Source organism: Coenobita brevimanus, chromosome 62, assembly GCF_032717465.1.
Source record: "Coenobita brevimanus isolate Jiangsu-jjx chromosome 62, ASM3271746v2, whole genome shotgun sequence".
In the NCBI taxonomy this organism is placed as follows: domain Eukaryota; kingdom Metazoa; phylum Arthropoda; class Malacostraca; order Decapoda; family Coenobitidae; genus Coenobita; species Coenobita brevimanus.
Genome location: NC_137015.1, coordinates 38470550 through 38491083, shown reverse-complemented (window position 1 = coordinate 38491083; position 20534 = coordinate 38470550). Strand labels below are relative to the sequence as shown.

Here is a 20534-nt window from a genome sequence, read left to right as displayed (position 1 = left end):
ACTTTCTATTCAGTTCTGCTGCTTGTTTTGTAAGTGATAAGACCATATCACACAATACTTTATTGCTGCACTGATTCCTTCAGCTTGCTGGTGTTTGTTTTGTTTTGTTTGTTTTTAATTCAAGATGAGAGTGACAATAAGAGACTGTGAACATTAAGCCTCTCATGGTCAGGTTAACTTTAGTGCTCTGTTACATCTAATACCAGATGATTAAATCCACATGAGAGTCAGCCATAAGGGCCTGAAAGTGTTAGGTAATATGTGCAATACCTGGCGTGTAGCAGAGGTCATGAAGGGCACCTGTTATGACACCCTGTGGTGCCATCTCTTCCTGAACCTGCTCCATTAGGTACACATATGCTTGGTTGTTGGGCAGTGCGAAGAGTGAGTTGGCACTGAAGAAAGGGAAAGAATAAACTTAGCCCATCGAGACAATTATATGTTTATTCATTAATGTTATCACATGATGGTGTTAGTCTGCTTATGGGAGATCTCTCATGGTGGGGGGGGGGGGAATCTTCATTAACTCATTCAGTACAGTAACATCTATTTTTATACAGTAAAACCCCATCATACGCCAGACAAAGCCATGTTGGATAATGCAGTTTTTTGGGTAATGCTGTATTACCCCCTCACCCAGCCCCTCTACAGGAGCATAACCCCTACAACAACCCCAAACAGGCATCTAGTAATGCAATAAATGAGACATCCAGTACAGTACATTATAGTATTATACAGTAAAATATACAGCTATTGTACACTGCACTGCACTGAACATACTGTTGTACTGTAAAAGATTTTGTTGTATATTCCCATGTGGTTAGCATCATAGAGGAGATGCCATAGACCTGATTAGCTCTTGCATCTGCTCGAGGGACAGAACATTCGTCACGCACTTGGTAGGAGGAGGGAGCCATGCACACATATGCAAGCATATGGGCAACCAACAGAAACACCTGCAAAAACACTGGTGTGGCAACAAAGGGCACAAATTCTATGGCAATTTTGGTGAACACCTGCACTAGACAGCTTCCTGTGTGTGACTGAGGTGTAGCAGGCAGGCTGGGCTTTGTTCTGGTGGGACATTGTTGGTAGCATGTGGGTGGTGGGAAGTGGCAGGTGGTAAGAAAAATTCAGTTTCCCTGTGTGCCGTCATTTAATGCCGTTAAAAAAGAAAGAAAAAAATAGGATACTGCTTTATTTATTTATTTATTTATTTATTTTAATGCTGATTATGACATTTGTTGGGTAATGCAACGTTAGATGATTGGGGGACTGCTGTAATATTTTTAATTGCCAGGTGATTTTATGCCATGTACAGGAGACCACCCACAGTGAAAGGGTTAAAGGAGTGTGCTTAGGTTCAGGTACGTTTTTAGATACTGGGAAGAAAGGGATGAAAACATGCAATCATCAGAAAACTTTTTTAAAAGATGCTGATTTTGGTATACTATTCTCATTGTTGTAACTAAAATTTCTAATGACTGCTTTCACTTGTTTCCATTCCCCTATTTTCACTTCTCTCTCATTCCCCCCACCATCATTTTTTTTTTTTTTTTTTTTTATGAATTTATTTATTTATTTTTGAATGCCCATAAGCACAGACTTAAAAGGTTCAACAGTTTTCATATGCCACATACCTCCATCTCATAGTTTTTTTGTGTAATGAAAACATCTTCTAAGTATTTGTGGACAATATGAAATGTTAGGGTGGAGACAGACCTAAGTAACAATGAGTATAAGAAAAAAATAGTAAAAATCCATCGCCTGAATGAGAATGAATGGATACATGGCCCATTTAACTGAGTACAGGTAGCTACTGTGCTCTGATAACAGGCTTTCCATTTCTGATCTCTGGATGCCACCTAATACACTGAAATACACTAGTGGGAAATGGCTTACAATGATCATGGCTTAACAGACCTCAGTTACCTTACTTGCATTAAACGAGACTCACCTTATGTTTGTAATGACTCGACTTTTGCGCAAGAGGCGGTAGATCTGGTCTTCTAGGGCCAGCTCCAGGTTGCGTAGTCCAGTGTTGCCACCGCCTCCACCACCACCCCACCATCTCTCCTGTCCTGCACCCCTTAAATGAAGAATGTGATTAGAATTTTAACTGCGTAACAACCATCACTATCACTAACCATCCATCCATCCATCACCACCAACCATATCCTATCATAACCACTGCTTTTACTGTACTAATATTCTATGGCACACTGTACTGAGAGAGAGAGAGAGAGAGAGAGAGAATGAGAAAAGCGTTTAGAGAACAAGAAAAAAAAAAATGTCCGGAGGGGATAAGAAAGTATTCTTAACTTACTTATGTAGGAAAGACACATTAGTAAGTTCCCATACTCACTTGTGTGTGGAAGAAGGTGCCTGGTGGCTAGGCCGAGTGAGTTTAGGGAGGAGCCGGGCAGAGAAGAGGAAGAGGACACGAGGGGAACAAAGTCGACCAAAAGTGGCCCAATCCTTGCTGATCCCAGGTACACCTCGCAGTACTTCGCAGATATAGCTCTGTGCCTTACACCTGTTCCAGATGTGTGTACAGGCAGTTCATTATTATAAACCAGGGATGTGCTCAGAAATATCAAAAATTTTTCCACTCAACTAGTAGTGTAAATTACAGGACACTGGGAAATAAACTGTACAGATGGCAATGGAACTTTAACAGGAACTTTTTCTGCATTTTAATGTAAACATTGCAGGGGGAACAAAAAAAGTCAACAGAGGTGACATACAGTACAACACAGATATAATGTATTAGCCCCTTCACCATAAAGGGCCTTTTAAGATAACATCAATCCCTTTATTCAGTATTCAATGTACTCCTTAATTACAAGGAGTCTTAAAAAACTGAATCTTCATTATGAAAATTGTTGGACTATAAACCCCTTCATTACAATAGGTTTTCGAAGATCATACTGTATGAACCCTCTCACAACAGGAGGTTTGAAGATTATATTAATGCCTGCAGTATATGAGGGAGGGGGGAGTGAGTTGGGGGGAGGGCAGTCAAATGGTGGGTGACAAAGCAACTTGGAGGGGTTTTGTCTGCGGCCACCCTTTGCGGGATTAGGGTGTCGAGCTATAGATAGATAGAGAGTATGAATGCTCTCTGAAGATTACATTACATCAGCATCTGAACTACAAGGGAACTTTGAAGATTATATTATGAAAGGTCTCTGAAGATTATAATAGTACATTCGTTAACCTCTAAAGGTCGGTCCCAGTCCTGGAACATGCGTCATGGGAATGTTGGTCCCCGTTCCAGAACGTTTAGACACACGTTCTCAGCCACTGCTCTACAATAAATAATCATAGGACATTGGAACTCCACTCATTTTAAAGCTAAAGAGTTGTACTTTGCTGAGGATGTAGATTTTTATGATAGGTTTAATAGTTTTCATAGGAACGATTTTTGAAAAATCGCCTATTTTTTGCGAAAAATGCCCACTCCTGATGGTCGATTTTCTAAACAATGCCTGACCCCAAGGGGTAAGAGGGATTGTTGAAAAGTATATTAAGAGGGGTACCTGATGGCTTTATGATGAGGGGGCTTTGATGATTATATTACGAGGGATCTCTGAAGATTATACCAATACCTGCACCATCTGGAGTCTTTTAAAATTATAATATGAGGGGCCTCTGAAGACTGTAATAAAGGGATCTTTGGAAATTATACCAATGCCTTCACCATGAGGGAGCTGTTATGGTTACATCAAATCCTACACTACAAAGGGTCTCTGTAAATTATATTTGATGGTTATATTGAGTCTCTAAAGATTATATCAACTGCTAAATTATAATTATACAAACAGAACTTCCTCTCTGTGTTTGACCTGATGGCATCCAGCGTGCGAAAAAGGTGAATGTAAGTGATGTCAAAGACGTGCGATGGGTGACAGAGCAGCAGTATGTGTGACACTGAGAACAGCAGCAACAAACTCCTTGCATAACCCAGCTTCAGCTCTGACCAAGCCATTAGGAACCCCTGTAATGTTATGTACAGTAATTATCTATCTGTTTATCAAATTAGGGATGTTTTTAAAAGGGGGGGGGGGGTGGAGAGGAAACATGTCTCCACCCCATAATTTTGAAGGGGTACAGTTACCCTCTTTATAGTCTAAAACACAGGATGTAAAGCTTTGAAGCAGTCCTGTATGTTGTACAGTAAACTATATCAGTACTGTATACTTATATTTTATTGACTAATGTGAAATAATTTAGTATGTGCAAGAATTAATATTTTACCTGAACTTATTAAATGAACTAAAACATGAAGAAACATAAGTGAATTCCAATTTCACTGAACCTGTAGATAAAAATAATTATTCAGCTGAATGAACATGGATATGGGAAGTGGTGTCTGAATTGATAAAGCTACTAGATTCACATACATTGCTCTCATGAATATAATTAATACCATCCCCTCCTGAACTAAATTTCTACATACAGCTTTGATTTATAAAACTGATTTTGCTCAGGGTAACAGATGGGTTGTAACGAAGCACTTCTAGCATTTCCATCTCTACTCCATAATTTGCTATCCACACAGTTCATTACCTTGCCTCAGTTTACAGAAGGGCCAAATTTTTTGTCATACAAATGTAATAACAGATATATTATTGGATATTTAGAACAAATAGGGATTCAGAAATTGTTTAGTGCAGTAATAATGAGACAAATATGTTATGGTTATATGGTTCAGCAGAATGGTGTTCATAATAAACATGGAAACGAAAATTAACACCAATCGTATTAGAAAAAATGTTTCACCCCTTCAACTTGTAGGGTCTCTCCTTGGCTGAATATTGTATAAGTGCCTGGAATTTGCAAGAGTTATATATATATATATATATATATAATATTGGTATGAAAGACATCTCTGTACAAAGGGTTTAACTATTTCCAACCCCTCTACTAAAAAAATCTCCCCTTACCTGAATAAGACTGTCAGTAGCAAGAATGAAAAGAAATATTCATGCTGCAGGGTTCAAAATCTCATACCAGCCTACCTTTTCCTGCAGCTGTGTGTTCATGGCAGTGAGGGCAGTGACGAGAGAGGCTGTGTCGTGCACTGCTGTGAGATGCATGTACACCACTCGTGCTCGCTGGTCATAATAACCTTCCACTCCTGCCTGTGTTGGGTGAGTTGCATATGTAGTAGGCAATTCCATTAAAATTCTGCCTACTTGCCAATATATGTTATTGTTCTCTGTTGGTGTAGTTTACTACCAGCTTAACCATATCTACAGTATTCATCTTTCATCCTGTTCAACCTACCTTCTTACCTATTTCATAGACAGCAACAACATTTTGCACCCTCCTGACCTCCCACTGCCCTACAGGGGATGGTCATGGCAGAATCACCTCCATTTACATTTGGCATACATTCACACTAGCTCTTACATTCTCATCACTCCTCTTGCTTGTTTCTCACCAAAATACTGCTCTCTTTTGCTCTTCTAACATTATTCTCAACCTCACTTTTATTTTCTTTATTTAGCACTGTATCTGTGAGCATTTTTAACCATATCCAAACCTTATGGATATGGAGGTCCGAGAATAGCCCACCCTAGTCCAGAACTTTTCTCTGTCCATTCTGTTTGTTATGTTTAAGCAATGCAGTTCCCCTTCCATTTGTACCTGACACTCGGTCTCTCCTCAGCTTAATAAATTGTCTGGCAGTAACAGCCTGAATAAACAAGGCATCATTATACTGAAGAGGTTGTATTACAAGTACTTTAGGCATACTGTAATTGAATTCATTAATCATGAGGTATATCAACCTTTCATCCAATCCTTCATTGCTCCTCCAGGAGTGTAGGGGCCCAGAGTTAGGCTACTCATTCCTGACAGTTATTTAGAATCACCGGTTCCTTGCCTCTACATGGCACCATGGGAGCAACATGCCATAAGCAACCCTCAAGTATACAACATCCATGTGGTTGTATGGTTACCACCCAACATAGTACATGGTTTTCTGGGTTACATTAGACCATTTGCTTATCGCTAAGTACAGAGTCAACTGAAGGTAGCGCTAGAGTGAATAGCTAGTGGGAATTTCCACATACAGGTACCGGTACTGCCTAATATATCTACACCATGCACTGTATACCCAGCCACCATACTGAAAAAATAAAAATAAAAATAAAATAAAAAATCCATACTACAACTGTCAGAGCAGGCACTATTGGTGTACCATGGTCTCCGAGTCTAGAGCTAGTGGTCTTGTCATGTCTCGCTGAAATATCTTGCGTCCCACCATGGCTTCCAAAGCAGTTGCCTTACACCCACCAGCATCCATGGTACTTTTGCCTACCACTGACACCACCACCACACGTTGCCTCCCTGCACCATCCCTGTAAGGTTTGTCAACATTTACTGACACGTCTTTCAAACTTTTCACAACAAGAGGTATCCCCTGTGCTGAATAAAAATTATCTGGAGGTATACAGAGTTCAACAATTACTATACCAGAAGGGTTAATTGAGAGCGCTTCTAACATTTGCAATGAAAGGTATTCCCAAGCCGATTAAATCATCTGCCAGAACCATGAAAGAATTCAAAAGCTGTCTCTGAACTGAACTAAATCAACTGAATATATTAGTGACTTACATTCATTCTGATTGTGACATAACATGATCAGTGTGCTGTATTTCTAATTAAATTATTGTGACATAACATGATCAGTGTGCTGTATTTCTAATTAAATTACCGTACAACACCCAATAATCTTAATCTCAGAAACTCAACCAACTGCATTTTTTAAAAACCAGTACCGTAATCTAAAATTATATTACTGCACAGCCATATAATAATTTACAACCAGCCATACCCAGATCATCAGATTTGAGTTCAGAGAAACTGAGTTTATAATAAAAGTACACCAGATTATTGAGTGGCCAGAATAAATGAGTCATTATATAATATTCAGCTGATAGGTAATGGAAATGATATGTGTATAACTATATTATTAAATTTGAGAGAAAAAAAGGTGAAGGTACAGGTAATCCTTCATATTCTCTGTCACTTATGGAACATCAGCTGGCATATGACGTGGCTAAGGAACAAGGAAATAACACAAAGGAAGCCAGCCACTAGAGGAAAAAGGAAGAAGAATAAACACCATGTTCATTTGGATACAGTAGTGGGCATATTCAAAAACACACCAGAGAGACAGTTCTTTTAATTTTTATCAAGCAATGTCAAAGGATTATCAGAAACTAAGGACTTGGTTTCCCTTTCCTCCTTCCATTTCAGTTTAATAAATTGCCATTAAAGAATTATGTACTGTGATTAGCCTGCATGTAATGTTACAGAATAATACATTCAACAACAAATCTGAGATGCTAATTGCATTTGGTCTCATCATCTGTTTAAAACATTAGCTATCAGAAATTGAGAGATTATGCCCCCCCTCCCTTCATATAGTACAGTACAGCTGTAAATGTTATGATGAGAACTTACTGTGGGATCCAGGTAGAAGGCAGGGTAAAGTGGCCACTCTGCTTCATGACGTCATAATTGTAATCCATGTCAACCTGAAATAACAAGTACTGGCACCTGAATTACAGTGTACTTGTATATTACAGTCTAGAGTCATTGGGTGAAACAAACATTTATTTTTCATCATTACTCAACCGATTCCAGTACAATTCTGATTATTGGATAATATTGCCCTTCCGATACTGATACAGATACCAATCGGCTTTTGCCTACTGATTTACAGCACTAAAAACAGTATTGTGTGCTAAGAGCGGTAATCATTGCATGGCAATGCAATAGGGAGGGTATATGGAATCATAGAGCAAATTTTTATGTACAGTACATTAGACAGGAGAAATCCATAGAAATATGATACTGTACTTTAGTAAAACAATGCTTGGCGATTAAATTAAAACACTTCATATTCTGCAAAATCTAAGTTATTCATACTGTGAAGAACAATAATGTAACTCCTCTATTTATGAACAGTTTTAAAAAGAAACAATTAATAATGCCCACTGTGTATGCTAATCTATAAGAAGTAACAAACAATCCAGTCAACACTTCTTTCCAGCAGGAAATCTGGGTAAACATATGGTTTAGTTTAAGCAGCAGAAATACCGTACCAATTCACTTTATCTTCTTCCTGGTTGTTTTCTCTATTTTTCTAATTATTCTTATGGCGTTAAATGTTGTTTATTGCTAGTTTTGTTTTCCTGTTGTTTTTATCAGTGTTCATTCCTGTTCACTAGGGTTTTGTTTCTCTATCATCATGGCAGACTTTCTAAACTTACCAGATAAACAAATATATTATTACAGGTTTAATAGCCTAACTTTACATATTCACCACCTAACATAATCTAAACCTAGCCAAACCTAACAAATAATATATCCTAACCTAACCTAACTAGTCTAACCAAACCAAACCCAGTCTAACCTGTTATTGGTACCAAACCAAATCTAACCTACTCAATGGGGGAATCGGAAAGAAAGTATCAGGAAAAAAAGTAACAGTCAAAAAGTAACAACTTTTCCTAGGTTAGGTCAGGTTAGATTAGGTCAGGTTAGGTTAGGTTAGGTTAGATTAGGTCAGGTTAGGTTAGGTTAGATTAGGTTAGGTTAGGTTAGATTAGCTCTTTCCCTTACGTTTTTTACTGTTACTTTTTTTCCTGATACTTTCTTTCCGGGAATCACTCAATGGTAACAACCAAACAGACCAGCTGAAATGGAAAACCAAATGAATTTTTGTAGTTACATAGTTTGTATTAAGTGTTTCCCATTAAGCTCAAGAAACAAAAACACAATGGGAAAATTAAGCAAATAAAAGCAACAGGGAAACAAAATCATCTTCAAGCAAATGTTTACCACCATAAAAATAATGAGAAAAATGTGAAAAACAAACTATAACAATAATAAGTGAACTAGTAAGGTCTTTCAATTGTTTATGAAACTAAATCACACATTTACCAAATCTGGAAATACTGTACAGCAGTAGCTAGTCCTTTAATTTTAATCATAAAGCAAGTACTGTAGAGGCCATGATATGTAGCGATGGATGCAAGCTAACTAAGGATCATGACCGTGAAACTATTTGCCCTCTGGTATTTAAGGTATAAACCTTGCTGAAGTCCCTCTGAACACTGACAACCATTAAGCAACGATACAGGTATGATTTGTCTCGGAAACAACTGTACGCTACCTCTCTGCATTACAAAGTTCTTTCATAAGCAGTTTCAGAACTCGCATTCTGCAAGTTATAAGCATCACATGTAGCATTTAATATTATTTATCAAAGGCAACAGTATTACGAACATACATAATGTAAATGACCCAATATTATCATGTGGCTGGAGATGTGCAATATTATGATGACAAACTTCCATCCAGTTGTTTGGAGCACTAATATGTACATTCATTTCCATACAAGACAGACACATTACCATATGTGCAATCCTCGTCAAGTAATATAGTACATGGTAATCACAGCAACATGATTCGCCACGAGAGGAAGATTAACAATATCCGAGTCCGATGTAAACACAAAGTGTATTCTGTCACATCTTGAACTTGGGATGTTGGCCGATTCACCGACTGTAGGTTTGCTGACTTTGGTACAGCACACATGTTCACCATAGCATCTCACATGTTTTTGGCAGAAAAAAAATATGTAAATTTACCAGTCAGTTGTTCCTTTAAAAATCCATTCTGAAGTTTTGGCATTTAGTGTAAAGCCTATGTATTTTATTCTTGCATGGTCCAGACGGATTTATTCCTCAAGAGAGACTCCAGAGTTGAATGAAAATCAACGTCTGTGTTTGGAAGTGTTTGAGATATCAAGTACACTGGTGCCGATTTTGAACGTTCAAACTTAAAAAAACTGGATGCTGCACGTTTGATGTACTGCTTCGACAAAAATGCATGCTTGCGCTTATAGGTGACAATATTAGATGTCTCCAGCGTTGATAGTAACTTTTGTAAGTATACATCGATCCTTTATTATATCAGTCACTAATCTCTGTAAATTAGTATGAAATAAAAACGATATGAGTATAGAATAAAATACAAGGATGCAGTTATGCCTGTGTAGACTTAATGGCTCGTCTTTGACAGCTGGCGTAGGTTTCATATGATCAAAGTAGCCAGTACCAGCATTATTTCTCCAAAATTTACCAGGTTAATAAGCGAACTTGCATGAACCGAGAATGCGATCGAGTTTGTTTTTTTTAATGCTTTTATAAAATCGATCATTACGTAGTTGGACTCGTGTATGACGAAATTGTCTAGCTTAGGAACTTTGAAGTTTTTAAAAGTATCTGATAGGTATTCGCGCTCTCTAATATTAATCCCCCAGTTAGGGTTAAGTTAAATTGGGTTAGGTCTTTAGGTTTCCTATAGATTTGAATGTTGTGCACTGACGTGTCCCGTCGGCGAGATCGTCGGTAATCAACGCGTCCAAAGGGAGATAGGCTGTCACAGGTGAACTGGCGGCCTCCTTATGAACCAAATCAGGTATGTCTTATGTTTCCTTCTTACTTTTTGTGGTATTAAACAACCAGATAACTCTCTGTGTTGCGTACTGTACTTAAATTACTTTTCTGGAGATCGTGACATTGTAAAAAGACAGTTGCAGTCGCCGCGCCCGTGTGGGAAAGTTTTCCCGCCAAATTTTTTGTAGGATGCAATTTTTTCTGTGCTGTAGTATCCCCCCCCCTCTTAATATCGAGGCAAACTTCTGTTCTGTGTATTTTATGACATGGCTGGGAAGCTTATTTCCGTCGTGTATATTTTTTGAACCTATCCAAGAAATTCTAGGTTATGCTGGGTTTTTCTAGTTTTAGGTTAGGTTAGTTTGTTAGTAATTTTTATTTATGTTAGGTTAGGTTAGGTTATGGTAGGTTAGAGAGAAAAAATGAGAGAATGATGATCTTCGGAAAATCAAATCTAGTGCTTAGTGTGAAAATGTGGCTTATATAGAAGGGGAGTGTGGGGCCAGGAAGAGTTTGTTGTCCAGTATCCCTATAAGCTCATGTTGTTGATGCAAATACAAACGGTCCATAATGAAAGGTAGCCTGTTATTGTAGTCGTAGCCCATAAACGGGTACGATTTTTTTTTTTTAACATCATTTTGACCTAATTAGAGAGGTCTTGAACTTTTCCGTCGCAGATGCATCGTATAGTATTTATTAGCTACAAGTGCTTCGCGTAGTTGCCCAGATGAAGGCTATTTCTGAACCACTTCACTTTGCTCGCAACTAACGATGTATGCGTCAACGCAGGAAATCACAGAAAATCTCCGACACATACCCCGTAATGTAAAATCAGTGGGAACAGTTAGTGGTCAGAACACTCCAATGGAAAATTTCAGTAGATATGAAATTGAAATTGTCCCATCTTTGACCCTATTGCGACCATCCTACCAAGTTTCATCGAAAACCTTTTTTTTTTTTTTTTTCCAGTTTCGGCTGCGTACACACACACACACACACACGGCATCGTCGGAGGAAGACGTCCGTTACAGGCGCTCCATACCAGCTCAACACGGCCAGAGGCATTACCTAAATAAGCATCTTTGAATGAGTCAAGCTCTGTACCAGGTTAGACTAAATTATTTTTCATTATTAAAAGGCAAAGAAATAATAAGTTTAAATAAGACTGGTTCAAACAACAAAGAACCACGATGCGTTGAGTCAGCTGGGTTTGTTTACACTACAGCAACACGGGGAAAGCGTGCATACCGGTACTTTGTAAGTACACACTCTGTTCATTTAGTATTACAAAATGGATCCATACTTCAGTAAAACAAATTTAGAAAAGAAAAGGGATAAAAGTAAAAAGCAAAATGATGATTTCTACCAAGAACTGGTTGAAGTGGAGACTCACAATAGACTGGTTGAACGTGTACACAAACTAGAAATGGCTTTCAAAAATGAAATTGATGAAATAAAGAAGCAAATGCACTTGCAAAAGGAAGAGATAGAAAAACTGGGAAGGGAGGCCAATAAGAAAGACACAACCATCAGTGAACTAACAGTGGAATTGAATACGCTTAGGAAGAAAGTGAGTGAAATGGGAAGTACAGTAGTTAATCACGAGAGTGTTATGGAAGAGTTAAAAAATGACACAGAGACAATTAGACAAGCAAGCAGTCTTATGGACCAGAGCAGTGATATTGAGGAGAAGATAACACAGGTGAATGAAGCTGTGCAAAGCTACAAAAATGATGTAGAAACCATGTATGCTGAAATGGTGAAAGTAAAGAAAGACTTAGAAACAAGGGTGGAGGAAAAAAACATTAAAAAGGAAGTGAAAAGAATAATCCAAAACAATCCAAAGTTAGTCAGAGATTCAGTAGAAATAAATAAATCAATAGTAATCACTGGTATAGAAGAGGAAGAAATTAAAAACAAAATCACTAGAGACAAAAAGGAGATGGCAAATGTAATGAGCTTACTGAAAGAAGTATCAGAGGAAATCTGTAGTAAAGACATAGAGGAACACAAAAGGTTAGGGAAATACGAGAAAAGCAAGACAAGACCTCTAAAGGTGACTTTCCAGAGTGTAAACACTGTGGAAGAGATACTAAAAAATGCAAAGAATCTTATGGAAAAAGAGGAGTTCAAAAATGTATGGATAAAAAGATGCCTAACACAAGAGGAACTGGAATTACTGAAAGAGAAAAGGGAGGAAGCAAAAACAAAAAATGAGGGAAGATCAGAAGAGGACAAGAAGAAATTTTTTTACAAAGTAATAGGATTGCAGGTACGAAAGTGGTACACAAACAAGATGGAAGAAAAAGGAGGAAGTTAGTAGAACCATGTCATGACAAGTATATAAACAAGATGATAAAGTTGATGTACTCAAATGTGGATGGAATGGTATCTAAATTACTAGAGATGAATGATTATGTCAGAGAAAATGAACCACAAATAATATGCCTAACTGAGACAAAATTAACACCAAGGATATCCAATGACATACTAAACTTAGAGGAATATAATATATGGAGAAGAGACAGAAATTTAAAAAAAGGAGGAGGAATTATAATATTAACTAAGAAAAATCTAAAAGTCAAGGAAATAAACCTAGATATACCATCACAAGTAGAACTGATTGCAGTAGAGATCGACACATCTGAAGGTAAAGCAATTGTAGCCAATTTGTATATGCCACCCAGATCAAACACATGGGAAAGAGACGAATATGAGGACCTGGCAGAGAGTACAATTCAGAGTATAAGATCCTTGCTACATAAAATGGAAGAGAAATCGGAAAGAATTATACTAACTGGGGATTTCAATACAGATATAAATTGGAATACTCTAGATATAAATAGCCAAGAAAGCTGTTGGGACCAAAAGCTCCTGGATCTCGTACAAGAGTTTTTCTTAACGCAACATGTGAGGGAAACCACTAGAAAAAGAGGACTTGATGTACCTTCAGTGCTAGATCTAATATTTACTATGCAAGAAAATGACATTGACAGTTTAATATATCACCCTCCACTCGGCAAAAGCGATCATGCAGTACTAAATTATAACTTCAGGATAACATATGACATAGTAAACAGCAATGACAGTTACAAAAAGAGCCTAAACTATAAAAAGGGAAATTATCAAGACCTAAAGAAGTATTTCTTAGAAGTTGATTGGGAAAATGAGCTTAGAGGACAAGATTTAAATGCTGTATATAAAAAATTTTGTGAATTTTATGAAATAGGAGTCCAGAAGTACATCCCACAGCACAAAGAAGCAGATAAGAAAATACAGAAATGATTCAATACAGAATGTAAAAAATCAAAAGAAAGAAGAGATTTGTTGTGGAATAGATACAGAAGACACAATAGTGAAAGGGCGTATAATAATTACAAACAGGCAAGAAACGACTAATACAAGAATAAGGAGGGAAGCCCAAAAACAGTTTGAGGAGGATATAATAAATAAAAGTGGTGATCAACCAAAGCTGTTTTACAGCTATATCAGAAGCAAAACCAAAGTAAAAGATATAATACAATCCATCACGGACGAGGGAATCACTTATACACAAGGGAAAGATATTTGTGAAGCACTAAATAAGAATTTCCAATTAGTTTTTACAGAAGAAAAAAATTTTGAGAGGGAATATGTGGAACACGCATGTCCACACATACTACCAGATATACAAATAGCAGAAAAAGTAATACAGGAGGAGTTAAGTAGATTAGACAGAGGAAAAGCAAGTGGTCCTGATGAAATTTCACGTTGGGTGTTACGAGAATGTGCAAAGGAGTTAAGTAAACCATTATTTTTAATTTTCCAGAAATCCTTGAGTCAAGGAAAAGTACCTGATATTTGGAAAAAAGCAAATATAGTCCCCTTATTCAAGAAAGGAAATAGACAAAATCCTCTCAACTACCGACCAGTATCACTGACCAGTGTTGTAAGCAAGGTATTAGAAAAACTTATAAGAAAAGCTTGGGTAAATCATCTAGAAGAACACAGTATGATAACAGAAAGACAGTTTGGTTTCAGAAAAGGAAAATCATGTGTTACTAATCTGTTGAGCTACTATGACAGAGTAACAAACACAATACAGGAAAGGGAAGGATGGGTGGACAGTATCTATTTAGATTTCAAGAAAGCTTTTGACACAGTACCACACCAAAGACTTTTATGGAAGCTGTACCATCAAGGAGGAATTCGAGGCAAACTGTTTTGTTGGATGCAAGACTTTCTCATAAAAAGAGAAATGAGGACAGTACTAAGAAGAAACTACTCATCATGGAAAGAAGTGACTAGTGGAGTACCACAGGGTTCGGTGCTGGCACCAATCATGTTTCTAGTGTACATAAATGATATAAACAGTAACACTGGAAATGAGAGCTATCTGAATATGTTTGCAGATGATGCAAAAATACAAAGGAGAATTACTAGCACAGACTCTTGTAGGGAGCTACAAGAAGAATTAAATAAACTTCATGAATGGAGTAGTACATGGCAAATGGAATTCAATGTGGACAAGTGTCATGTAATCAAGTTTGGTAAAAGTGGAAAAAGACCTGATTGGGATTATAAGTTAGGAAATAAAACCCTATACACATCAGAAAGAGAGAAAGATTTAGGTGTGATTATCAATAACAGACTATCTCCGGCTGACCACATCAGCGAGAAGGTACGGAACATGTATACACTGCTTGCAAATATGAGAATAGCATTCACATACATAAATGAAGACATGCTAAGAAGGATAATAACATCATTCATTAGACCAACCCTGGAATATGCATCAATAATCTGGAGTCCTCATCTCAAAAAGCATATAGACAAGATTGAAAAAGTTCAAAGGGCCGCTACAAGATGGATACCAAGCTTAAGGGACCTAAGCTACGAAGAAAGACTAAATAAACTGAATCTACCAACACTACAGGAGAGAAGGAAAAGAGGTGACATGATAATGCTATATAAGTGCATATCAGGAAAGGAGAAAATAGGCATAAATGATTACTTAACATATGGAGAAGCATCAGCAAGAGGACACTGCAAAAAACTGCATAAGAAGAGAGGTGATAAAGACGTAAGGAAATTCAGTTTCCCAAACAGAGCAATTGATCAATGGAATGCACTACCGAATGAAATAGTGTGTGCCAAAACAACTCACAAATTTAAGGATATGTACGATAAATATGGTCTAAGACACGGGACAATACGAGCTTGACTCATTCCTGTAAAGATACAATTAGGTAAGAACAATTAGGTAAGAACACACACACACACACACACACACACACACCTGTAGATATGGATGTACAGTATGTAGGTATGGAGACAGGACAACACGAGCCTGGCTCAAATCCTCTGTGCTACAACAAAGTGAATAGATCTAGGTAATTCTCTCTCTCTCTCTCTCTCTCTCTCTCTCTCAGATGCGCACCATCGCCCGCATCCCAGCCCTCACCGCGCCCCTTTACCACTAGCCTGGCCTACTATGGAGAGTTGTGGTGTGTTTGTTTCCACTAAAATCGTGTGTTGGTACTCTGATTAAAATAAACAAATAAATAAATAGTCATCGTACTGAAAGGTTAAAGGGGGAGATGTTCAGGCCTTTTTTATTTTTTAGATGTTCCCTTAAGTTTCTTTCGTGGGGTAATGTGCTGGAGAGGAGTCCTTCACGTGGTGGCACTGATATGACCGGACGGTGATGCTGCCCGGCTATATAACCGTCCCTCAGTCCCTTCCCCAACCTCCGGAAGCAGGGTTATGGACTGCAGGAGGGCAAATTCATCCTGCAGTCCACTGGGTTCATGTCTATGAACTAGGAGTTACCGGAACACGGGTATGGGGTTTGTAAATTGGTACGAGGAGGTCTCATAGCCATAAGTGACTCGACATCCCCACGCTGTAATGCTTGGAGATTTTTTATAATTAGTATTTTTTTCTGTCGGGGAGGAGGGACCTAGAAATTTTTTGATCAGTAGCCTTGGCCTTAACCCCTTCGAGGCTGTGACGTAGGTATTTTATTACCTTCGTCAACCAAGTTGGAGGAGGTTATGTATTCACCTGTGTTTGTTTGTTTGTCCACACGACATCTCCAAAAATTCTCAGTGAATTTCAATGAAATTTTGTGGAAGGGTGGGCCCCATGCCTAGGAAGAACTGATTAAATTTTGGGGCGGATCCGGATCCGAATCCTGTTGCACAGTATCTCCAAAAGTTCTTAGTGAATTTCAATGAAATTATGTGGAAGGGTGGGCCGTGGGCCAAGAAAAAATCGATTAAATTTTGTGGCGGATCCGAATCCGGATCCTATGTATCCCACATAATATCTCCAAAAGTTCTCTGTGAATTTCAATAAAATTTTGTGAAAGAGTGGACCATGGGACAAGGAACAATTGATTAAATTTGGGGGCGGATCCGGATCCTATGTATTCCACACAATATCTTCACGGATCCAGATCGAGATCCTTTTTAATGGCATTGGCCGAGGTATGCACTGTATGAGTGCTTTCTATTTCAAACTGCCTCCAGACATTTTTTTTTTTAATACTTAGGGAGAGAAATGATGTTTGAAGGAGTTAACGTAGGCTTTCATTTGGCCAGTTTTTTTTTTTTTTATTATTATTATTTTTTTTAAGCAGCGGGATAAACAGAATACATGATTGTCGGATGCAGTGTACGCCATCGCAGTGAAGCCGATGAACCCCTTTAAACCGATGATATTTGGTTATACCCGTGCTAGTACTGAACGATTATTGTTTATCTTGGGAAAGCCCCTTAGTAGTGAAGGAGTTAATGAAGGCAGTTAACTCACCCATTTCGGAAAGACATCCAGAAGTCTGATAAGTCTTCTGGAGATAGTAGGCTGGATCTGTACAGTACTGTTGACTTAAGTGTTTGTTTATTTGTGTGTGTTTGTGTGTGTGTGTGTGAAACTGTACAACAAAGATGACCTAATGGAAGTGCGTCAGGGCATCCGCAAACTGTGATGTACACGTGTCGAATGCAACTGAAACTGTAATATCCATCCGATCAAAGGGAACACAGAGCTGGTGAAGTGGCAGACTCGAATGTGGGGTGCATGGAAATCGAAATGGAATGGCAATAGGGGGTGAAGGACGATGTATAAGAGCAGAGTGACAGGGAGCTGCGGTAGTACGTGACGAGGCTGTTATGTCGTGGGGAGAGGGATCATGACCGAGTTGGAACCGACATGCTTGGATGTATTTTGTCTAGGCCACCTGTTGTAGGATGCGGCGTCGTGCAAGAGATGGGTGGATGGTTGTAGACTCTTTCATTTATTCTAGATCTATGTCTTATGTGTGTTGTAGCAGTATCTATTTTATGTTATCCTTCACTTGGGAGCTTCTAAAAATTGACATAATTTCTTAGGGCGTTTTGGTCTTCCATTTATTTGGGCATATTCTAGTGCTTTTACATTTTTTTTTTTAATTAATGTTGCAGGAGCGTGAGTTCTTGAGTTACCAATTTTGACTTTCCACATCATAGTTATCAGTTAATCTGCTCTTGACATTGCACAGTCTTTAAGCGTGTTCCTGGACAGTCATACAAACTCATGCGCACAACAACTGTCTTAAACTCAGTCTGTATAAACCATGATATTTTTCTGCCAGACTAAATGTCAACGTCCATCAAGACATCGCCTTCAAACTGCTGTCTAAAAGAGAAGTTATCTTGAATTCGTATTTCATAAGTAACAATAACTGCAGATAATTGTAGGTATGAACAAAAACAAAAGTGTATGGCTAAAAAATTCTTTAATGAAATAAAATAAATCTATATGTACAGTCAGTGATAAAGTTACTATGTACAGTTTAATAAATCATAAGAAAAAATTCCTTGCTCTTAAAACAGGTTCCTGTTACGAATGAGCATTTGACAAACAAGTGATACTTCTGGAGAGAGAGAGAGAGAGAGAAGCCACTTTAAGATCTAGTACCACACTCAGTGAATTAGATATTAAACTTTTCATTACGGGTAGACTACAAAAAGTGACTCCTACAGGCATCTAGAAATATCACTTGTTTGTCATTTGCTCTATTGACAACAGGTCGGACAAGCACCAAATTATGGGCGGTTCAGTGCTCACAAATACACATCAACCCCTTCAATCTGCTGACGTCTTTTGGGTTCGTCCTTGCTACTTCCAGGCGATTTTAGTCATCTTAGGAGAGGCATCGTACTGAACAGGAAATGAAGGTCAAATCAAACTCCTCTATTTGTAAGCCCCTCCAAAGCTTAATCAAATCGTCTGAAAGTAGCAAGAATGAAGTAAAGACGTTGTGGTTGTGAAGTGTAATCCTCCAGGTTAATTTTCGTACGGTCTTTCTTGGATGTGGTAAATAAATAGAATTAAATTAAACTCTTCCGTCTTGTCAGTTTTTGGTTTATCGTGGATGGGATAACTGTTGGTAAAGACTCTGACCAACTGGACACGAAAATAACATGGGAGACTGGACGGATAATGGAGTTTCGTCTGTCAGTTCAGTATAATTTAGTAAAATAACATACCACCATATTATCATTATCAGTATTATCTGAACAACTGGTTTATTGAATTTAACAAACATGAAAATTATACGATTCAGCAACCATTGTTTTGCAGTGCATTACCAAAACACGCCCATAAACACATCTAAATTAATGGTTCGGTCAGTTACACACTTACTTTTCTAATGAAACAAAATGCAACAGAAAAAAGAAAAAGAAAAAAAAGAATCGTAAACCTAAGAGTATACTTTGTTGATTCTGACCAGGAGGAACACCGGAAGTTGAGGTTTACTAGTGCCCTCACGTGGTCAACTTAGGGAGGCTCTGAGGTTGAAACGTAAGGTCAGAGTTGATCTTGGTGACCCGGCCAATGAGTGATAATGTGCATGAGTTCTGTAGATGAATGAAAATAGGGGGAACGGCAGAGCAACTCCAAGCTGCTGAAGTGGGAAAAATGGGCACGGTACCATTATGTGCGTGTATGCTATACCTGCAATAAAACGGTACATTTATGACAAGAAATACCTGATACTGGCTACAACTGATGTAAAATTATTTTACCTAATAATTATAACAGTTAAAAGTGAGGGGATAGTTAAGTAATTTATTTGGAATGTGATTTCGTAGATTACAACAGTCGAGCTAAAATTCTGTTGAAATTAGGAACAATGAAACAGGTACTGGAAACGTGTGTGAATGTGATCTGGAAATAACCAAGGAATGTGAAGTGCATGAATTAGCTAGATATAAGGAAAACATGACGGGTGTAGGTGATGACAGAGACCTAGAAATTTTACAGCAAAATGTCCAGGGTCCGAAGAATCCTGGTGAGGTACGTGAATTATAAGTACATAATATAATCTCCTGTGCTGAGTTTCTTGGACACATTTTGAGGTATGAGGTTTGTGAGAATGGTGGTCAGCTGATGAATCCCACCGCTGCCACCTATTTTTGATACGTATTATGTCTTTTATGAGAGACCTTGCATCACATTCACCTCAGAGCAGTGATCATACAAAAACAATATTACTTTCGCAATTACCTTTGTACATAATGAAGCTGAGCTGAAAATAGGTTACTGTTTCCCTTTCTTTATGGGTGGAACGGCCCCTCACTTGATTCTGATGGCATGACCAGCCATGAAAACAGAAAGGGTCACTGGAAAAACGATGTGACCCCTCTCTGGAGCCCATCCCTTGTCCAAGCGTTTTATATATATAAACTATGTACACAAAAGTAAGCACCATTGGAAGTACAACGCCGTTTTTGTTTTCTAATATTTAGTATCGCTGTGTCCTTGCGAGAAAATCCTTCAGCTTTTTACAGCTAACTATTCAACAGAATTGCAGTACAAAGCAAAGTTAGTTGGTAAGGCAGGAGGACAGGCACATACTGGGACCATGTGGTGTTTGATAGTGAGGAATGTATTAATCTGATGAGTTCTACTTTTGCATCTGTTGTAGATGTGACAGTAAAGTCAGTTTTCACCTTTTGCATTAGTAACAGATTGATTCAGTAAATTTAATTTGTTCAGTTAGGTAACTGAGTACTTTGAACA

At 38.1% G+C, this 20534-nt stretch overlaps 1 protein-coding gene across 1 annotated transcript in view; it reads right to left on the bottom strand.

Annotated features, from left to right (window-relative positions):
- LOC145404069 (nonsense-mediated mRNA decay factor SMG8) overlaps positions 1-9521 on the bottom strand; it is a 35471-nt gene extending 25950 nt beyond the window's left edge. The window contains exons 1-8 of the mRNA XM_080275671.1: positions 9310-9521; positions 7480-7575; positions 6212-6371; positions 5025-5147; positions 3849-4000; positions 2366-2536; positions 1958-2089; positions 271-395 (exon numbers count right to left, since the gene is read on the bottom strand). Coding sequence (XP_080131797.1) covers positions 271-395; positions 1958-2089; positions 2366-2536; positions 3849-4000; positions 5025-5147; positions 6212-6371; positions 7480-7575; positions 9310-9440 — 1090 coding nt within the window. The 5' untranslated portion in view covers positions 9441-9521. The remainder of the gene's footprint in view (positions 1-270; positions 396-1957; positions 2090-2365; positions 2537-3848; positions 4001-5024; positions 5148-6211; positions 6372-7479; positions 7576-9309) is intronic.
- Between the last annotated feature and the right edge of the window lie 11013 nt (positions 9522-20534).